General features: G+C 45.1%; 1 protein-coding gene across 2 annotated transcripts in view; it reads right to left on the reverse strand.

Annotated features, from left to right (window-relative positions):
* Positions 1-21548, reverse strand: part of Map2k1 (mitogen-activated protein kinase kinase 1) — an 84497-nt gene that overhangs the window by 21758 nt on the left and 41191 nt on the right. For both annotated transcript variants that reach the window (XM_042687542.1, XM_042687544.1), the window contains exons 3-5: positions 20391-20537; positions 13172-13249; positions 12209-12260 (exon numbers count right to left, since the gene is read on the reverse strand). In XM_042687542.1, coding sequence (XP_042543476.1) covers positions 12209-12260; positions 13172-13249; positions 20391-20537 — 277 coding nt within the window. The remainder of the gene's footprint in view (positions 1-12208; positions 12261-13171; positions 13250-20390; positions 20538-21548) is intronic.

The raw sequence follows: 21548 nt of genomic DNA on the forward strand, positions 1-21548 counted from the left end.
TCAGGACCCACGACCGACAAAAAAAAAAAAGAAAGTCATTGTGTGAGAATCTACTACAGAAGCTCATTAAGACCTGAAGACAAGCCGGGCGCTGGTGGCTCACACCTGTAATCCTAGCTACTCAGGAGGCTGAGATCTGAGGATCGCGGTTCAAAGCCAACCCAGGCAGGAAAGACCGTGAGACTCCTATCTCCAATAAACCACCAGAAAACCGGAAGTGGCGCTGTAGCTCAAGTGGTAGAGCGCTCGCCTTGAGCTGGAGAGCTGAGGGACAGCGCCCAGGCCCAGAGTTCAAGCCCCATGACTGACAAAAAAAAAAAAAGATCTGAAGACAAAACACAAATGTGAACAAAGCCTATCACTGACACATCTAAATGAAGTGACATAAACTCAGCAGTTGAAAAACTGCCCCCTTTCTCTAGAAGCTGTTTCTGGGAAACTGGATGTTCTTTGAAGCATCTTGGCACTCACTGGAATCAGGAATCGAAATCTCTCCTAACAAGTCCACAGAAGCCTGAAATTGCACTCTGACCAGAAAGCCCACTTTTACCTAACTCTACCCCAGGCAGTCAGGACCTCTTCTTCTGGAGTACATTCCAATCAAGATGGGCCCAATGTACAAGATGTTGAAACATCTATCCTCCAGGCTTTGAGTCTGAGTTCTGTCAAAAGCCTAGGTTATGCCAGATGTCAGTGACTCAAGCCTGTAATCCTAGCTACTCAGGAGGCTGAGAGCTGGGGATCTCGGTTCAAAGCCAGCCAGGGCAGGAAAGTCCAGGAGACTTATCTCCAATTAATCTCCAGAAAACCAGAAGTGGCAGAAAAAGCCAGAAGTGGCGCTGCAGCTCAAGTGGTAGAGCCTTGCCCTGAAGATATCAGGGACAGTGCCCTGGCCCAGAGTTCAAGCCCCACAACTGACCAAAAAAAAAAAAAAAAAAAGCCTAGGCTTTGTGGGCACTGGTGGCTCACACCTGTAATCCTAAGTACTCAGGAAACTGAGAGCTAAAAATCACAGTTCAAAGCTAGTCCAGGGAGGAAAGTCCTTGAGCCTCTTATCTCTAACCACCAGAAAACCAGAAGTGGGGCTCTGGCTCAAAGAGTTAGAGCACTAGTACTGAGCAAAAGAGCTCAGGGAAAGTACATAGGCTGTACTTTCAAACCCCACAACAACAACAAAAAAGCCTAGGCTGAAGCTGGGCACTCAAGACTTACTGTTAGCTGGGCGTCGATGGCTCACGCCTGTAATCAAGTTCAAAGCCAGCCCGGGCATGAGACTCTAATCTCCAATAATAATAAACCACTAGAAAACTGGAAGTGACGTTGTGACTCAAGTGGTAAAATGCTTGCCTTGAGCTGAAGAGCTCAGGGACAGTGCCCAAGCCCCCAGTTCAAGCCCCACAACCGACAAAAACCAAAAAAGAAAAAGACTTACTCTGTTATCCTAACTACTTGGGAGGCTGAGATGAGAAGCATCATGGTTCCACATCAGCTCAGACATACATCAGAGAACCCTTCTCAACCAACAGCTGAACAAAACGGCTCATGCCTACAATCCTAGCTAGAGAGGAGGCTGAGATCAAGAGAATCACAGTTCCAGGCTAAGCAGGCAGAAAAGTTTTCAAGTCTCCAGCTCAATCGATAGCTAGGCACAGTGTCTCTGTCACTTCAGCTATGGCAGGAAGCCTAAAATAGGCTAACTGTGGTCCAGGCACATGCATGCTAGGACAAAAAGCAAAAGGAGGTGTGGGCCTAGAGTAACAGCTCAGTGATAGAACATTAGAACATTTACCTAGCAGGCATAAGATCTGTATTCTAACCCCAGTAACACACACACACATACACACACACCCCAAGTGGGCTACACTCTGTCTCATCTAACAGAAGGAAAAGACAATCCAGTTAAGACATCATTTAAAACTGTTCTTAGCATGTATTGATCCCTATCAGCCAGCAACTCCTAGGCAGAAGTTATTTTCAAGGCTAAGCTGTATGAACTGTATGATCAATTTAAACCATGCCTTGCTTCTTCAGGATCCTAATCAAAGGAAGAGCTTGATAATTAGAAACGGCTAAGTGGCAGTCTGGCAGCATGAATCACTGCTTTAACTGGCATGCAGCAGAGCTGCTTCCTTCCTTCTCCTCCCCCTCCCCCACAGCTCTTGGAACTGAACAACGTGTTCAACTTTGCTTGAACTGAACCTATGAACCTGCCATGGGAAATGCAAGGATTACATAGAATTGTTTTTGGGGTTTTTTTTGGTCTAGTCCTGGGGCTTGAACACAGTCACCTAGGCACTGTCCCTGAACTTCTTTTTGCTCAAGGCTAGCACTCTACACTTGAGCAGCAGCACCACTTCCAGCTTTTTCTGTTTATGTGGTACTGAGGACTCAAACTCAGGGCTTCACACATGGTAGGCAAGCGCTCTACCACTAAGCCACATTCCCAGCCCATACACAGAAATTTTTGTATGACATTAATTCTTTTCAGAGCTCCACAGTGAGTGAAAACAATCCTCTCTCCTGCTTAGATCATCCATTCCAGGGGTAAAGCTGTCCCTCCTGAAGAACTTAAAACTAACAAATGAAACAATGAGACATTTGCTTAAATTCTAATGTTCTCCCAGGGAATTTTCCTTCCTGTAAAGGCCTAGAGAGCAAATATTTTGGTCTTTGAGTCATTTTTTCTCACAAGCAATGCTTCCAATTTGCCCATGGGGCAGCTTCAGTGAATAAGCTTGGCTGTGTTCCAACAAACCTCCATTCACAGACATTAACATCTGAATTTCACATAACTGTCCCAGAGCACAACCATTTGAAAACCATTCTTAGTTTGTATACCACATCCATTAAATAGTAAGAGAGATGCAGTATGTGGGCCAGTTTTCCCATCCCTGCTGAAATGACCTGGTTGTTTTTGTTCTGTGTTAGCAGGGTTTTTTTTTTTTTTAATCTTCTTGACCCAATATGTAATAGTGTCATGGAAAATCTTTCACTTTTGTTCTCTTTGGGGACTGGGGATTGAACCCAAGGTCTCCCGCTACAAGCTAAACATGTAATCTATCACTGAGCTAAATCCCTGGCTCCTTCCTTTTTCTGCTTACATTCAGAATCCATTTCTTCTCCCCACATTCTAGTAAACTCCCTCCTCTTTTTGGTGCCAGCACTGGGGCCTGAATTCAGGGCCTGAGTGCTGTCCCTAAGCTTCCCTGCTCAAGGTTGGCACACTACCACTTGAGCCACAGCTCCACTTCCAGCTTTTTACTGGTTACTTGGAGATAAGAGTCTCACAGACGTTCTTGTCTGATCTGCTTTCATATGGCAATCCTCAGATCTCAGCCTCCTGAATAGCTAGGATTATAGGCATAAGCAACCAGTACTAGGCACAACCTCCCTCTTTTTCATTTGGGATATGCTCCTCCTGAAAACATCAAATTGTTTTTGAGGGTGTCAGTGAAACACTCTATCCATCCCACCAGAGATGAGCATATAACCCAGAATGGTTTATCAGACTATTCTAGTCCCCTGAGTGCAAAAGATTGGCCCTATGTAGACAGGCAGGCAGCAGAGCCAGTAACTAGACAAGAAGAGATGGGGTTTTCTCTAGGCTAGATGAGGACTAAATGTGTCTGTGTTAGTGAGGTCTATGCTGTCTTCACTGAAAATAATCTGTTTGGAGGAAAAAGGAAAAATGCACAAAAAGAGAAAACACAAGGCAGGTGCTGGTGACTCACACTTATAATCCTAACTACTGAGGAGACTGAGATCTGAGAATCTCAGTTTTAAGCCAAGCAGGGCAGTAAAGTCCATGAGACTCTTACTTCCAATTAACTACCAAAAAGCTGAAAGTGGAGCTGAGGCTCAAGTGGTAGAGGACCAACTTTGAGTGAAAAACCTAAGGGAAGCCGGGTACCAGTGGCTCACGCCTGTAATCTTAACTACTCAGGAAGCTGAGATCTAAGGATCATGGTTCAAAGCCAGCCCAGGCAGGAAAAGCCGTGAGACTCTTATCTCCAATATACCACCAGAAAACCGAAGTGGCACTATGGCTCAGGTGGTAGAACACTAGCCTTGATCTGAAGAGCTGAAGGACAGGGCCCAGGCCCAGAGTTCAAGACCCACAACTGACAAAAACAAAACAAAACAAACAAAAAAAAAAAACTAAGGGACAGCCCTGAGTTCAAAGCCCAGAACTGGCACAAAAGAGAGACAGAGACAGACACCAGAGTCCAAAGCTTATTGTATTTACCCATTCTTCATCCTGCCTTCACAGACTTCCTATAACTTTCTGGTGACTCAAGCCAACATATTTTTTCTGATTAAGTAATTGTGAGTACTGACACAACCAAAAAATTCTATCACATCAGCTTCTCCCTAAAAATTGGCCAGTTAGTCAAGTTTTTATGTAAGCCACCTTGGATACAGAGCTGACAATGGTTAAAATAACTCTGGCAAGTACTTTTTGGTAAATTCTTAACAAGTTACAGGTAATTTCTGCTTATTATTTCTATTGGTCTTCTTATTGCTTTAATTAAAAATAAAAAAGTTTAAAAAAATAAAAAAATAAAGTAAAAAAAAAATTGGCCAGACAAAGGCAGGTAGCTGATCACTCACACCTGTAATCCTAGCTACTCAGGAGGCTGAGATCTGAGGATCACAGTTAAAGCCAGCCAGCCCCAGCTGAAAAATCCCCGTGAGATTCTTATTTCCAATTAACTACCAGAGAGCTGGAAGTAGAGTTGTGGCTCAAAGTGGTAGAGCACTTGGCTCAACAAAAGAGCTCAGGGACAGTGCCCAGGCCGAGTTCAATCCCCATAACTGACCATACCCCCACACCCCAAAAAAAGGTCAAGCAATGACTCATGCATAAAAATGACATTGACTGTCATTGACTAGCATCATTTACAGAGAAGTCCCTCCTCTTTCCTGGAAGACACAAATCATCTGTGAGCCATCTTTGCAGCCTCTGTAGTGGTTCATCCAGTACATGGCACGTGACAGGTATTCTACAAATTGTTCACAGAGGCCTGGGAAGGTGGCTCAGCGGTAGAGTGCTTGCCTTGCATACATGAAGCCCTGGGTTCGATTCCTCAGCACCACATAAGCAGAAAAAAAAGCCGGAAGTGGCACTGTGGCTCAAGTGGTAGAGCGCTAGCCTTGAGCTGAAGAGCTGAGGGACAGCGCCCAGACCCAGAGTTCAGGCCCCATGACCGGACCCCCCCCCAAAAAAAAATGTTCACAGATAGGAATTACATGTCTTGGATGAGTCTCACATGACTGTGAGGAAGGGATGAGTAACATGGAGAATATATATAGATGTGCCTGTGACTATCCACCAGAATGTCACCCAGACATGTCAGGGGATACTTAGACTCCACCAGAAGGATCACAGACCTCATGCCCATCCCCTGGCCAGCAGCCCACAAGCCATACCCATCAGGCTTCTCCCTTGGGACATCCAGGGGAACTAGACTACCATGTTCTACAGAATACCAAACACATTGCAGGAGCCTGGTCCAGTTTGGATGCATGCAAAGAAGCTGGCCAGAGCTTTGGCAATGGAACACTGGCTATACTAACTCTGTCCAGATCTCTGGCAGAAAGGAGTTACTCTCAGGCATGAGGTAAGAAGCTTCTAAGCCCCGGGTTCCCACTGGGTATGAACACACACATACACCCAGCTCACTAAGACCCAGGGTCTGCTCAATCAACCAAAGAAAAGTAATCACTCTTAGCTGCAAAAACCAGACCCAAGCCGGGTGCTGGTGGCTCACGCCTGTAATCCTAGCTACTCAGGAGGCTGAGATCTGAGGATCTCGGTTCAAAGCCAGCCCGGGCAGGAGAGACCGTGAGACTCCTATCTCCAATAAACCACCAGAAAACCGGAAGTGGCGCTGTAGCTCAAGTGGTAGAGCGCTCGCCTTGAGCTGAAGAGCTGAGGGACAGCGCCCAAGCCCAGAGTTCAAGCCCCACGACCAACAAAAAAAAAAAAAAACCCAGACCCAGATAATACCTAAAACATTGAGTCTCGCCCTGCAAACACCATTATTTCATTTTCTCTCACTAAGAAAAATAATAATGTGGGCTGGGAAGGTGGCTCAGTGGTAGAGTGTTTGCTTAGCATGCATGAAGCTCTGGGTTCCATACCTCAGTACCACATAAACAGAAAAGGACAGAAGTGGTACTGTAGCTCAAATGGTAGAGCGCTAGCCTTGAGCAAAAGAAGGTCAGGGACAGCACCCAGGCCCTGAGATCAAGCCCCAGGACTGGTTAAAAAAAAAAAAAATCCAGGCATTGGTGGCTTATACCTGTAATCCTAGCTATTCAGGAGGCTGAGATCTGAGGATCGCAGTTCAAAGCCAGCCTGGGCAGAAAAGGCCATGAGACTCTTATCATCAGTAAACCACCAGAAAACTGGAAGTGGCACTGTGGCTCAAGTGGTAGAGCGCTGGCCTTGAGCTGAAGAGCTGAGGGACAGCACCCAGGCCCAGAGTTCAAGCCCCACAACCAAAAAAAAAAAAAAAAAAGATGATAATAATGTGTAAGTGCATTACTGACCATATTCCTAAAGAGAAAAGTTTAAGTCAAATGATGAGGTCTCCTGGACTTTTCTTTGTGGGCTGGCCTCAAACTGCAGTGGTAGAGTGCTAGCTTTGAGCTGAAGAGCTGAGGGACAGCGCCCAGGCCCAGAGTTCAGGCCCATGAATGACCAAAAAAAAAAAAACTGGGGCTGGGAAGGTGGCTCAGTGGTAGAATGCTTGCTTTGCATGCATGAGGCCCTGGGTTCGATTCCTCAGCACCACATAAGCAGAAAAGGCCAGAAGTGGTGCTTTGGCTCAGGTGGTAGAGTGCTAGCCTTGAGCTGAAGAGCTAAGGGACAACACTAAGGCCCAGAGTTCAGACCCCATGACCAAAAAAAAAAAAAAAAGAACAGCCCCCAGACCTACTTGTGCTATGAGTTCTTTGTGTACATTTTTACTTAGCACAGAAATCATTTTCAACACAATAATTAATGTTTTGACAGTATTGAGGGATGTTTGACTCAAGGCTTCTGTTTATTAGGCAGATGCTCTCTACTGCTTCAGACATGCCTCCAGTCGTTTTTGCTCGGCTTACATTTGAGATAGGATCTCAACTTTTTGCCTGAGCTGGCCTAGACCACAGGCCCCTTTGTAAGCTTCCTGCATAGGTGAAGTGAGGGCAAGAATCACGATCCTTAGCCTTTTCTGTGGATGGGTCTTGTGACCATTTCTTGCCGAGGCTGCCTTGAAGCTGTAATCTTCCCAATCTCAGCCTAGCTGAAATGATAGGTCGCACCACACCCATTCAGCTATAGGCTTAGAAAGGGTGTCATGAACTTTTTTTCTTTTGGGGGGGGGGGGGGGGGTCCAGTCGTGGGGCCTGAACTCTGGGCCTGGGCGCTGTCCCTCAGCTCTTCAGCTCAAGGCTAGCGCTGTACCACTTGAGCCACAGCACCACTTCCAGCTTTTTTCTTTTTGCTTATGTGGTGCTGAGGAATCGAACCCAGGGCCTCAGGCATGCAAGGCAAGCACTCTACCACTGAGCCACCTTCCCAGCCCCTGTCATGAACTTTTTAACCCAGGCTGGCCTCGAGCCCCAATCCTGCAGATCTCACTTCCCAGGTAACTACAGTTACCAGTATGTACCACTGTCCCTGGCTCTCAAGTTAACATTTTAAAACCCTAAGTGTCACCTCTGCATGCTTAACCTGACAACAAAATGCCAACCTCTCTACAACACTGAGCAGGAGAGGAGGGGGCCTCTTGATACCCGTATGACTAGTGTGGGGGTCTATACAGCTGAGCCGGGACTCCTGGGGTGAAGGAGTAATTGAGCTCACAGCCCATCCCTGATAAGCCAAACAGAACTAGTGGACCCAGCAGCATCCACTGGGACAGCTGGGGTTAGGGCAGCTGCTCTCTGGACCCAGCCTCCTGACTAGAAAAGCCATGACTGCTGTTCCACCGATCTGCAGGTCCAGCTTCACATGGGATTCTCTGAACACCCTTCTAAGGAGTAACTTTTGGTTTTGGGGGCTGTCCCTGAGAATTTTTGCTCAAGGCTAGCACTCTACTACTTGAGGCATGGCTTCACTTCTGGCTTCTTGGTGATTAATTGGGGATGAGAGTCTCACTCATTATCCTGATCGGGCTGGCTTCAAATCACAATCCTTAGATCTCAGCCTCCTGAGGAGCTAGAATTACAGGTGTGAGCCAATGGCGACTGGTCCCGCCACCAAGCTTTTTTTAAACAGTACTGAGACTGGGGCTTAAACTCAGGGCCTTCTACCTGCTAAGCTGGTATGCTTCAACTTGAGCTGTATCTCCATCCCTTTTTTCTTTTAGTTATTATTTAGGTAGAATCTTACTGTTTTTGCTCATGGAGAGCCTCACATTGCAATCTTCCAAACAACAGCTTCCTGTGTAGCTGGGATTACAGGCATGTCCTACAACACCAGGTGCTCCTTGCAGTATCTTTATTTAAGCTCTACAACCTTTTAAGTAGGTTCCATTTTCTGAATGTTGGAGAAGTTAAATAACGAAAGTTACACAGTAAATAGCTTAGTTAAAAATAAAAGAAATGAATAGGACTTAAGAAACAAAGAACTCCCACTCATCTGGTCGAACCACTACTAAATATCCCCATGCTGCTGATCACATGTATGGTGTATAACATGTGAACGCCATTATATGTTATAGACTGTGATAGACAATTTGCTCCAGGAAAGTTAGAATGAACTTGTGACTTTAAATGAGCATCATTATTCCACAATACTGTGAAATTCGGGAAATTTTATGTAATCACTTAATCACAATCAAAAAAAAAAAAAGAACCTCGGGGAAGGTAGGGAGGGAAGGGATGGTAGGGGGAAAACAATGGAGGGGGTAACAATCAATAGGAAGTGTACTCATTACCTCACTCATGTAACTGTAACCCTCTGTATAGTATCTTTAAAATTAAAAAATTAAAAAATTAAATAAAAAAATAAAAGAAATGTGAACTTTTTTATCACTTAAAAAAAAAGTGAAGGCCGGGCTTGAGTGGTTTAGACCTGTAATCCTAACTACTCAGGAGGCAGAGGTCTGAGAATCACGGTCCAAAGCCAGCCCGGGCAAGAAAGAAAGTCCGTGAGACTCTTATCTCCAATTAACCACCAGAAAACCAGAAGTGGTGCTGTGGCTCAAGTGGTAGAGCACTAGCATTAAGCTGAAGAGCTGAGGGACAGCGCCCAGACCCAGAGTTCAAGCCCCATGACCAACAACAACAACAAAAAAAAAAAAAGTGAAAAATTAGCCACAATATTATACAATTCTTCCCTTGAGACGGAATCTTCAAGGTATGTTCTTTTTTGTTTTTGCTTTTTATGCCTGTCCAAAGGCTTGAACTCAAAGACTGGTGGACATTGTCCCTAGGCTTTTCTGCTCAAGGCTAGAGTCTATTAATTGAGCCACAGCTCTATTTCTAGCTCTGTTGGTAGTTGACTGGAGGTAAAAGTCTCATGAACTTTCTGGCCCTGGCTGGCTTTAAACCATTACCCACAGATTTCAACCTCCTAAATAGCTAGGATTACAGGCATGCGCAACCAGTGACCATCTTCGAGCTACTTTTTGAATCTTGCTTGACTTTGTGAGGTGCTTCAGTCAATAAGATACCAATAAACTAACCACAGAGGCATTAAAGGTGCTTGAGTATTGGGGTGTTCTGGCTTACTCCTGGAAGCCCTAAAAACATCATGGGGAAAAGCCAAGACGTTGGCCTGTTGTATGATGGGCAAGCACATGAGAAGAAAGTTTCGTTGTTTTTTTTGTCAGTTTTGGGGCTTGAACTCTGGGCCTGGGCACTGTCCCTCAGCTCTTCAGTTCAAGGCTAGCACTCTATCACTTGAGCCACAGCGCCACTTCCGGCTTTTTCTGCTTATGTGGTGCTGAGGAATCAAACCCAGGGCCTCAGGCATGCAAGGCAAGCACTCTACCATTGAAAATTCTTACAACCTCAAAAAAAATGCCAGAAAGTAGCCAATTATCTTTGGTTTTAAACCAATAAATTTTGAAGTAGTTGTGGTCTTTTTGTTGAACTCAACTTGCTTGGCTTCTTTTATTTGTTTGTCTGTCTGCTTATTTGTTTTGCTTGATTTCCTCTGCTCAAGGCTGCTCTACCATTTAAGCCACAGCTCCACTTCCTTGAAGGAAGTTAATAAAAACTAACCAAGGGCTGGGAATGTGGCTCAGTGTAGAGTGCTTGCCTAGAATGCATGAAGCTACAGGTTCAATTCTTCAGTACCACATAAACAGAAAATAACAAAAGTGGTGCTGTGGCTCAAGTGGTAGAATGCTAACCTTGAGCAAAAGCAGCTCAGGGACAGTGTTCAGGGCCTTAGTTCAATCCCCAATGAAAAAAAAAAATGAAAAAAGAAAAAAATTTGAGAGCCCAGTGCTGGTGGCTCATGCTTATAATCCAGCTTTTTTTTTTTTTTTTGTCTGTCTTGGGGCTTAAACTCTGGGCCTGAGCACTGTCCCTTGGCTCTTCAGCTCAAGGCTAGTACTCTGCCACTGGAGCTACAATGCCACTTCTGGTTTTCTGGAGGTTTATTGGAGATAAGAGTTTCATGGGTCTCTCCTGCCTGGGCTGGCTTTGAACCCCAATCCTCAGATCTCAATCCTAGCTACTTTTAAGTCCCAGTAAGACTCTTATCTCCAATTAACCACTAGAAAACTGGAAGTAGAACTGTGGCTCACACTTTGGGCTAGAGCACAAACCTTGAGCAAAAAAAGAGCTCAAGGACAATGCCCAGGCTGAGATCAAGCCCCATGACCAACAAAAATAAAAAACAAAAATTTGAAACAGAGGTTAGAAAAATGCCCTCCTTTTCCTCAAATACAGAAAGAGAAGAAATATAGTACATATTTTATTAGACGCCAATTAGATCAGAGGTAGAACTTACTGGTAGCAAAGAAGCTTAATGAACTTGTGACTTTGAAATTATGTAATCATTTAATCACAATCAAAAAAAAAAAAGAAAAAGAACCTCGGGGAAGGGAGGGAGGGAGGGGATGGTAGGGGGAAAACAATGGAGGGGGTAACAATGTTCAAGAGGAAGTGTACTCATAACCTCACTCATGTAACTGTAACCCTCTGTATAGTAGCTTTACAATAAAAAAATAAATAAATAAATAAAAATATCACAAAAAAAAAAAAAACCAGTCCCCTTGTAATACCAAAACGTCTTACAGGTATGGAAAAATATAGCAAAAGATTCTTTACCTTAAAAAAAAAAAAAAAAAACAGACAGGGAGACTCTCACTCTAACCTTAACTACATTTCCAGACTCATCCCCTCAATATCTTGCTCAAGCTGTGCCTGTGGCTAATTCCTCTAGGGCTTTTGGAGATCTGCAGATAGAAGTCTGAACAGCTGAGCAGCTGGAGCAGATCAGCCTATACAGACACTGTTTAGAGGTAGAAGTCCTAAGGGAACACTCATTCTTGGCTGGGCCAAAGACATCTGTCCAGAGATACAACTGGCTTACAGAGTAGCAGCTGGCTCTCAGAGCAGCTCCTGCAGGGAACAGCCACAGTAAGGAAAGCCACACCCTTCAAAGAGGATCAGTTCTAGGCAAGCTGGAAAGAAAAGCCCATCCTTCTGGGAAAGAGACTGATTTTCTTCTCTTTGGAATGAAAATCAAATTAGAGCTCGTTATGAAGAAACCCAGGGCCTAATCCACAACACACAACCAGAAGAGAAAAATAACTTAATCAAGACCAAAAGGAGGGTAAGACTTGCTGCATCCGCCATCAGACTAAAAGACTTGCAGAGCACAAGGCCCAGAGTTCAAGCAACCAAGAAAAGTCTTTTCTCTCCAAACACACAACAAAATAATTTTCAATTTCAGCTGAAACTCAAAACACAAACTGTAGCCGGGCGCTGGTGGCTCACGCCTGTAATCCTAGCTACTCAGGAGGCTGAGATCTGAGGATCGTGGTTCAAAGCCAGCCCGGGCAAGAAAGACCGTGAGACTCCTATCTCCAATAAACCACCAGAAAACCGGAAGTGGCGCTGTAGCTCAAGTGGTAGAGCGCTCACCTTGAGCTGAAGAGCTGAGGGACAGCGCCCAGGCCCAGAGTTCAAGACGACAAAAAAAAAAAAACAAAAACAAAAACACAAACTGTTTAACTAGCAAGTCATTTCCTACCTCTGTGCATAATCTTGTGCTTCTCTCTAAGATATGTTAGGCCTTTTATCACCTAGAGGAAAAAGAACATAATAAGATGGGATACGGGTGTTCAGAAAAACTACCTTACCTAACACCAACAAATAGTGCCTGCTTACTTGCCTGCCTGCCTCCCTCCTTCCCTCCATCCCTCCCTTTCTCTTTCCCTTCTTCCCATCCACATTATTTGTTTACTCAGTTATATCAAAGTATTGAGGCTGGTGGGCAGAATCTTATGCAGGAAAGTCTGTGAGATTCTTCTCTCCAATTAACCACCAAAAAGCCAAAAGTGGAGCTGTGGTTCAAGGAGTGGAATCTTAGCCCTTAAGCACAAAAGCTCAGGGACAGCTGAGTTCAAGTTCCAGTAAAGGAACAAATACGAACAAAAAGTGCTATGTGGATTGTTTTCTGAATCTGCAATTTAAAAATAAAATTTTCTGATACTATAAATGTGAATTTTCTTAAATACCTTGCCCTATTGTCCAGACACTTTTTTTTGGGGGGGGGGAGGGGGGAAGGTGTACTGGTTCTGGGGCTTGAATTTAGGGCCTGGGTACTGTCCTTGAGCTTTTGTGCTCAAGTCTAGTGCTCTACCACTTAAGCCATAGTTCTACTTCCAGATTTTTGATGGTTAGAGATGAGAGTCTAATAGACTTTCCTGCCCTGGATGGCTCTGAACCCCAGTCCTCAGATCTCAGTCTCCTGAATAGCTAAGACTATAAATATTAGCCACCAGCACCCAGCAGACACATTTTTTAACCTTTCTATGGAGGAAGAAAAAGGTATTATATGTAGACTCTAGATAGGGAAAATTCTGTGAGAACCCCATTTGTAAATAAATGTAGATAAACCCCCACCTGACTTGCTCCTTTCCTCCCACAACTATTTCCCTCCAACTCACTATGACTGAGGGAACTCAGAAAAAAAAATTCACAGCATACTCACAGCAATGCTCACTTTTCCTAAAATCTGTTCAGGAATTCTTCCAGCTTTCTTCAGAACTTGATCCAAGGAACCACCATCCTACCAAAAAACACCAGCCCAGTTAGTGACAGTGTTTGCAATTAATTGTCATTTCAAGAGCTATACTTCAAGAGGAAAGTAAATCTCCCATGTGGGAATGTTCCTAGTAGAGGAAGGAGAAACATCTCCTGGCTTGGTCCACACATCATATGAATGCAAAGCATTATGGGAGCTGTCAAGAAGAGCAAACAAATCCTACAGACATCCCAAAACATATCTGCTACACAGTGGGTATGGAAAGGTCCTGTCTGCTCTGGAGGACAGCACAGAGTAGTGGTCACAAATGAAGATGAGTGATTATAAGGCTATTATAATACCCCCGAGGGCTATGGTAAGAATTTTAAGAACATCTAAAAAGCATTCAAAACAATATTCAACACAAAAGTACTCCAGATACGTCAGCTACTTTATCATTATGGGTTATGCACACTTGCATCTGGTATTTTTTCTTGGGGTGGGAGGGGGTAGGCCTAAACTCTGGGCCTGGGTGCTGTCCCTCAGCTCTTCGGCGCAAGGCCAGCACTCTACCACTTGAGCCACAGCACCACTTCCAGCTTTTTCTGCTTATGTGGTGCTGAGGAATCAAACCCAGGGCCACATGCATGCAAGGCAAGCACTCTACCACTGAGCCACCTTCCCAGCCCCTGCATCTGGTATTATCCTAACCAGTCAGCATTAACAAAATCTACAGACAAACATCACAGAAGGCAGTCATTCTACAAAGTGCCATAGACTATGTTAAAAACTATAGGGGACAGCCGGGCGCCAGTGGCTCACGCCTGTAATCCTAGCAACTCAGGAGGCTGAGATCTGAGGATTGCGGTTCAAAGCCAGCCTGGACAGGAAAGTCCGTGAGACTCTTATCTCTAATAAACCACTCAGAAAACCCGAAGTGGTGCAGTGGCTCAAGCGGTAGAGTGCTAGCCTTGAGCTGAAGAGCTGAGGGACAGCGTTCAGGCCCAGAGTTCAAGCCCCATGACCAACAAAAACAAAACAAAAAAACTATAGGGGACAGAGATATAAACAAGAGTTGGCTCCTGCCCTCAATTATTAAGCACTATAATAAAGCCAGAACTGTCTAAGGAAAGGGTGGTAGACATATAGAAGAGGAGAGAGGAAATTCTGACTAAATCCAGTAGACAATATCTGAGCTGCAATCTTACTCAAGAGTAAGTACTGCTTTCTGTACTTGGGAAAGGGGTGAAGTGAGGAAAGAAAGGACAGAAAAGCACTCCATTGCCCAGAGGTCCTGGGATGACGTGCTCATTTCACAAAAGATGCAGTGACAGATAGGGCTGGGAATGGCATCTGTGGCCAAGACCCAGCCTCGAAACCAAAATTTGACAACATGGAGGTGGAAAGTGAGGAAATCCACCACTGTGTTCTAAGATGAGAACCATGGCAGCTGAGAGAGAGGAGAGAGAGCTAAGAAACTTGACAGAGAAACATGACAGAGGGAGGAGAAAAGACACAGGGAGAAGGAAAGGGATACAGTGCACACATTCTCTGAACAGAGCATAGGCAGGAGGGTTCCAAGTTCGAGGCCAGCCTGGGCTACATGGTGAGACCACAGTCCAGCTATGTCCAGCTAGGAGTCAACAGACTCCTAGAAAGACTATACACAATACCCCTCAATTTCCTTGGCCAGTAAGAACTCTATATTGAAGAACGTTCATCTCCTTTGTTTGAATAGCTTTGCCTAATCAGAAAGGAGGGACCATATATTTAAAACAAGATAACAAAGCCCCTCAGTCAGAACTGGATTCAAATGACGAAGGAAAGCTAGCTATGTGGTTTTCGGGTTTCTTCCTCTACTTAAGACAATGAACAACTCTGCCTCTCAACTGACCCCAGCCACAGCCTGCGGCAGACCACCAACTAAACTTGGAGTTGGTAAGGTAAGTATCTCTATTGCTCGAGGTGCAGCTCAGTAGTAGATCATGTGCTTCCATGCACGAAGTCCTCAATTCAATTTGGGGGAGGGGAGATCTACTGAAAAAGAAAGCTTGGTTCTCTACCTTTTAAACCTCCTAATCTACGAGCAGAGCTAGAGAGAGAACAATGGATTTAGCAAGAGCTAATCAGGATGACCCATTACTGCCTGCAACTAACCTCAAAGCCTTCTAATTCTCCTTTACTGTTGCCTTTGCTGACTGCAGCTGCTGAAACTGCTTATTTTTAGAAGCCAATTATTAACGAAGTCAGTGGTACTTTTGTGAAGGTTTTCTATAGAAGAGACAAATGCTTTATGAAAATAATAGCTCAGAAGCTTTTACTCCTGCCTGCGAGCCATCCACTCTGGGACTCAGGTCCCTGGTTGCTCAGCTACCACTTGAGCAGGAACTCATTCTGAAGCCTACAGCATTTGTGTGGGGCTCAGGGAGCATCATTTGGTCCCCCAAGTCTCAAAATTCAGACAGGGCAGTACAGAGCCAACTTATTTCCAGGAAAGCTGAGCCTCTGGCTGAGTGCTTTAGTCTATAAACAAAGAATGGTGAGAACAAACTGATGATGAAAATGCATCCCCCAAAAAGGACTTCAACAGTGGACGGATGGACAGTATGTGCTAAAAGAAATACAGCAAAAATGTCACTTGCAGACACAAGATGGTGATTTACTGTACAGGATACAATTCCTTCTACTGTCTGTATGCTTGGAGATGCTTTATCATATACTGTTGGATGTGAATGTTAATGGGACAGGACATCATGAAAAGCCTATGACAGAGTAGAACAAAACACCTTAGAAGTTGGAATAGGACTCCTGAGCACTTTTTGTATGTGACAAGACCCTGGAATTACTGAAGTGAAGGCCCACCTTAGCTCAAGAGAAGTAAATACAGTGATCCCTCACCTATCACATGAGTTCCGTTCCAGAGAACCGCCAGGATAGGTAGAAATCCACAAAGCATTAGTCATCCCTCACTATAGTACAGCTCACTTATTGCTACTTCAAAATCCACAAAGTAGCAACGTTAGTGATCTCTCACTATACTATAGTTCACTTATTGCTACTTTGCACATTTTCACCTATTGCAGGGGTCTCTGGAACATAACTCATGTGGTAGGTGAGGGTAACTAGTTACATCTTTTTTTTTTTGGGTCCGGTCGTGGGGCCTGAACTCTGGGCCTGGGTGCTGTCCCTCAGCTCTTCAGCTCAAGGCTAGCACTCTACCACTTGAGCCACAGGGCCACTTCCGGCTTTTTTCTTTTTGCTTATGTGGTGCTGAGGAATCGAACCCAGGGCCTCAGGCATGCAAGGCAGGCGCTCTACCACTGAGCCACCTTCCCAGCCCCATCTCTTTTTTATTTTTAAACCAGCAATACAGTAAAGCCAAAATAAGGGAACTATGCTATATAAGGACTGTAGTTTACAGCTGATGCAGGAACTCTACTGCTGAGGGCCTGCTGGGGACCCAAGAATGAGGGGGGGAGCAAGGGAGATGGGGGAGGGAACAAATAGTGGGAGAACGAGGGAAGGGGGAACAATGCTCAACAAGAACTGTACTCATTGCCTTATTCATGTAGCTGTTACCCCTCTGTACAGCATCTTTACAATAAAATAAAATTTAAAAAATAAAATAAAAAGAATGAGGGGAGAGGGTCCAGGGCTGAAGCAGAAAGCTATTCTAGAAATCATGGCTGCACGTACTTCAACCTACAACCACCCACAACTGCTATCTACACAGCTTGGCTGGACTCTGGCACTCTGAGCCCCTCCACTAGTATTGAAAGACTGTTCAAGGGCTGGATGTGGTGGCACATGACTGTCCTGTGTGCCAAAACCCACAGAAACTCAGCATGTGAGGAGGGAGAAGAGCTCACCCATCAGTCCTCTGCAGAGGTTCCGAAGCCTGGGCATTTCTAATGCTTGTATGGGGTAATGGGGAGTGTGTGAAGTTTAAGGAAAGCAAGCCTGGTTGGATGCATATTGGTATGTGGCTTAGATTGATGAGAACCTCTCAAATTTTACTCTACCTACCAGCTAGGTTCAAAATTCCAACTGACCAGATTGATGTGATTAACAGCTTACATAACCCAAAGGATAAGAGTCCCTGAGGGGAAGCCAACACTATTGCCATGGTCATTGAGAAACAATGACTCCTGGCCAGGGGCTAGGACCAAGTCAGAAATGTTCCAGACCTCCCACAGAGGCTGTTTCCGCTCTCGTTAAAACTCATAGACACTCAAATTACTTTTCCAGGATTTTTTTTTCCAGATGGCACCCACAAATGGCAACAGATACCTACAATGGTGTTTGCAACCCTTCTTGTAATTAAAGGGAAGTGATATTTTAAAATAATGGGGCTGCCAGATATCAGTGGCTCATGCCTATAATCCTAGCTACACAGAAGACTAAGATCTGAAGGCTGCAGTCTGAAGCCAGCCAGGCAGGAAAGTCCATGAGACTCTCATCTCTAAGCATCAAAACAGCCAGAGGTAGAGCTGTGGCTCAACTGGTAGAGCACTAGCCTTGAGCAAAAGAGCTCAGGAACAGTATCCAGGCCCTGAGTTCAAGCTCCAGGATTGGCACAAAATATAAAATAATGGGGGTACCAAGTCAATGAGACTCTCCCTAGAGTTCATTCATGCCAAGTACCATGCCTATCATTGTGTAAGTTAGAGATGGTCTAGAGAGTTTGGAAAGAAATGAAACTGGCACTGAGGGATACCATTCCTGACTAAAAGTACACAGCCTCTTATCCTTTGTCTCCGAATTGTCAGCCCTAACATTTGCAAAGTGCTGAGAGAGGACTTTGTTGTTCTAGCTAATCCTCACAAGAAAACAAGAATAACAAATGGCCATTTTACAGGTAAGGAAACTGAAAATCAGAAAGACCAAGAAATCTGCCCAAGGTTACAAGAAGGTGACAATTGGTCAACAAGTTGTTACAGATCATTTACCATGTCTCAGAAATGTTCCAAACTTTCAAGATGCACAAACATGGCAAAGAGCTGGGTGCCAGTGGCTCATGCCTGTAATCCTAGCTACTCAGGAGGCTGAGATCTGAGGATCATGGTTTAAAGCCAGCCCAGGCAGGAAAATCTATGAGACTTTTTCCTTTTTTTTTTTAACTGTGAAAACCTTTTAATTTTACCAGCTATAAGCATAAGGAAATGTAACGATGCAATTAATTAAGCAAAAAATGTAAAAGGAAGAAAAAACTTAGTTGGAAGACTCCTTGAGTGACTCGATAATAATTCTACATAGACATTTTGTTTTGTTTTTTTGTCAGTTGTGGGGCCTGAACTCTGGGCCTGGGCGCTGTCCCTCAGCTCTCCAGCTCAAGGCAAGCACGCTACCACTTGAGCCACAGTGCCACTTCTGGTCTTCTGGTGGCTTATTGGAAATAAGAGTCTCACAGAGCCAGGCACCCAGTGGCTCAAGCCTGTAAACCTACTCAGGAGGCTAAGATCTGAGGATCTCGGTTCAAATCCAGCCCGGGCAGGAAAGTCTGTGAAACTCTTATCCCCAATAAACCACCAGAAAACCAGAAGTGGCACTGTAGCTCAAGTGGTAGTGTGCTAGCCTTAAGTTGAAGAGATGAGGGACAGTGCTCAGGCGCAGAGTTCAAGCCCCACGACCGACACACACACACACACACACCCAAAAAAAAAAAAAAAAAGAGTCTCACAGATTTTTCCTGCCCAGGCTGGCTTTGAACGATCCTCAGATCTCAGCCTCCTGAGTATCTAGGATTACAGGCATGAGCCTCCAGCACCCAGCTGTTATTGAGACTCTTATCTCCAATAAACTACTCAGAAAACCAGAAGTGATGCTGTGGCTCAAGTGGTAGAGAGCTAGCCTAGAGCTGAAGAGTGCAGGGACAGTGCCAGTCCTGGGGCTTGAACTCAGTGTCCCTGAGCTTCTTTTGCTCAAGGCTAGCACTCTACCACTTGAGCCACAGCTCCACTTCTGGCTTTTTCTGTGTATGTGTTACTGAGGAGTTGAACCCAGGGCTTCATGCATGCTAAGCCAGCACTCTACCAACCAGCCCCTTCTGGTTTTCTTAAGAGCATAAAAATCCAAGCTATGAGACCCCCAAAGGACTATGAGTTTGGAATGCCTTCTCCCAATACACTCTCAGACTGTAGAGAGTTTTCCTGGAAAGGACAATCAGTTCTGGCTTAACAGGAACTCAGATTCCACCCTAAAGTGCCTAAGAGTAGACTTAGGTTTATGCAAATTGTAGGCTGTTTACTGTTTAGCTCTCCTTCTAAGAGTAAGGCCACCAACCCCTTGTGTACAAAATATTGTCGGGGCTGGGAAGGTGGCTCAGTGGTAGAGTGCTTGCCTTGCATGCCTGAGGCCCTGGGATCGATTCCTCAGCATCACATAAGCAAAAAGAAAAAAGCCGGAAGTGGCATTGTGGCTCAAGTGGTAGAGCGCTAGCCTTGAGCTGAAAAGCTTGAGCTGAATAGCTGAGGGACAGCACCCAGGCTATGGGATCTAGAAGAAGGAGATTCAATCTCTGCGTTTTAGTTTCCTGTTCAGGTGGGATAATAAATCCATTCAAAAAGGTTGCTGTGAAAATGCAATAAAACATTGATTTGCTTAGGATAATGCTTGCTGTTAGTATCAACATTGTTATTGTTGATGTTTGTCGCTGAGAAAGAAGGGCCTGCAGGTGGCTAATGGTAACAAGACTGGCAGCTCCATCCGTGTCATGAGCACATTAGTGCTTATCTTCCACTACTCTACCTTGCCCCAAGCAACCCCTCAGGCTGCCCTTAAAGCAGATTATAAACTTATGAAGTTTGATTTATCTTCATAACTGGAGAACCTTATACCTACATCACACAGAATTATACACAATAAATGGACCAAAACTTTATGAAGCAGACTATAAACATCAAAACCTTAGGGTCATCTGAGAAGGAGACAACCGTGGGGGCATGCTCTAGGAACACCCCCCAGAGACCTGTGGTTGTTACCATTTGTCTTTGAAGAGAAGCAGAACCTAGACTGGAGGCCCATCATCCTGTAAATATGTCAGATTCTAAGTTCAAACCTCCTAGATGCCCAAGATAGGGCTGTGGATCCAGGAAGCTATAGGGAGGCAGCTGTCACCTCCCAGATCAAAAACAAGGCCTCCCAAATTCCCAGATGTTGCTCCAGAGGCACAGCAGCAGATACACACCATGTGCTCCATGCAGATGCTGATCTCGCCATCACTGTAGAATGCACCATAGAAGCCCACAATATATGGGGAGTTGCATTCATGCAGAACCTGAAGCTCCCTGATGATCTGGTTCCGGATGGCAGGTTTGATCTCCAGGTGAATTAGCTGGGGAAGAGAAGAGGGGGAGGAGGAACAAGCAAATTTTTTTTGGTAGGTTGTGGGGCTTGAACTATGGGCCTGGGTGCTGTACCTCAGCTCTTCAGCTCAGAGCTAGCGCTCTATCACTTGAGCAAATACCACTTCCAGTTTTCTGAGTCATTTATTGGAGGTAAGAGTCTCATGGACTTTCCTGCCTGGGCTGGCTTTGAACCGGGATCCTCAGATCTCAGCCTCCTGAGTAACTAGGATTAAAGGCATGAGCCACCGGTAACCAGCTTAACAGGCAAATTTTTTTTTTTGGGGGGGGTCCGGTCATGGGGCCTGAACTCTGGGCCTGGGCGCTGTCCCTCAGCTCTTCAGCTGAAGGCTAGCATTGAGCCACAGTGCCACTTCTGGCTTTTTTCCTTTTGCTTATGTGGTGCTGAGGAATCAAACCCAGGGCCTCAGGCATGCAAGGCAAGCGCTCTACCACTGAGCCACCTTCCCAGCCCCTTAACAGGCAATTATAAAACACAAGTTTCTGTTCAAGCAAAGTAATAAGCATCCATGTTCTGGCAGGTATTGACATAGAGAACTATAACCAGGAAAGGACCAGCTGCTTCTGCTCCCAGGAGCCAAGACTGGGAATCAGGGGACTCACCCTGAGAACAAAGCGAAATGAAGGGTCCACCCAGAATGAACCCATGGATCTTAGATACCAGGGGAAAACTGGCTTTAAGGACTTCGTCATGATCAGGTTGTGGGTAGGAAGGCATGAGGCACCAAGCTGGGCTGACTGGGCCACCCAACAGGCTCATCAGAGTTCCGCTGCTTAATGGGGTTGAAATTCTGCCAAAGGCCCAGGTAATACCTTATATCCCTTAGTACTGCCACTTCCTATTGGGAAAATAAGTCACTATCACATAAAAGATTACCTAAAAGATAAGACGGAAGCTGGCACTTGTGGCTCACACCTGTATTTCTAGCTACTCAGGAGGCTGAGATCTAAGGATCATGGTTCAAAGCCCGCCTGGGCAG

The sequence above is a fragment of the Dipodomys spectabilis genome, unplaced genomic scaffold (genome assembly GCF_019054845.1).
Source record: "Dipodomys spectabilis isolate Male_0828 unplaced genomic scaffold, ASM1905484v1 ptg000108l, whole genome shotgun sequence".
NCBI lineage: Eukaryota > Metazoa > Chordata > Mammalia > Rodentia > Heteromyidae > Dipodomys > Dipodomys spectabilis.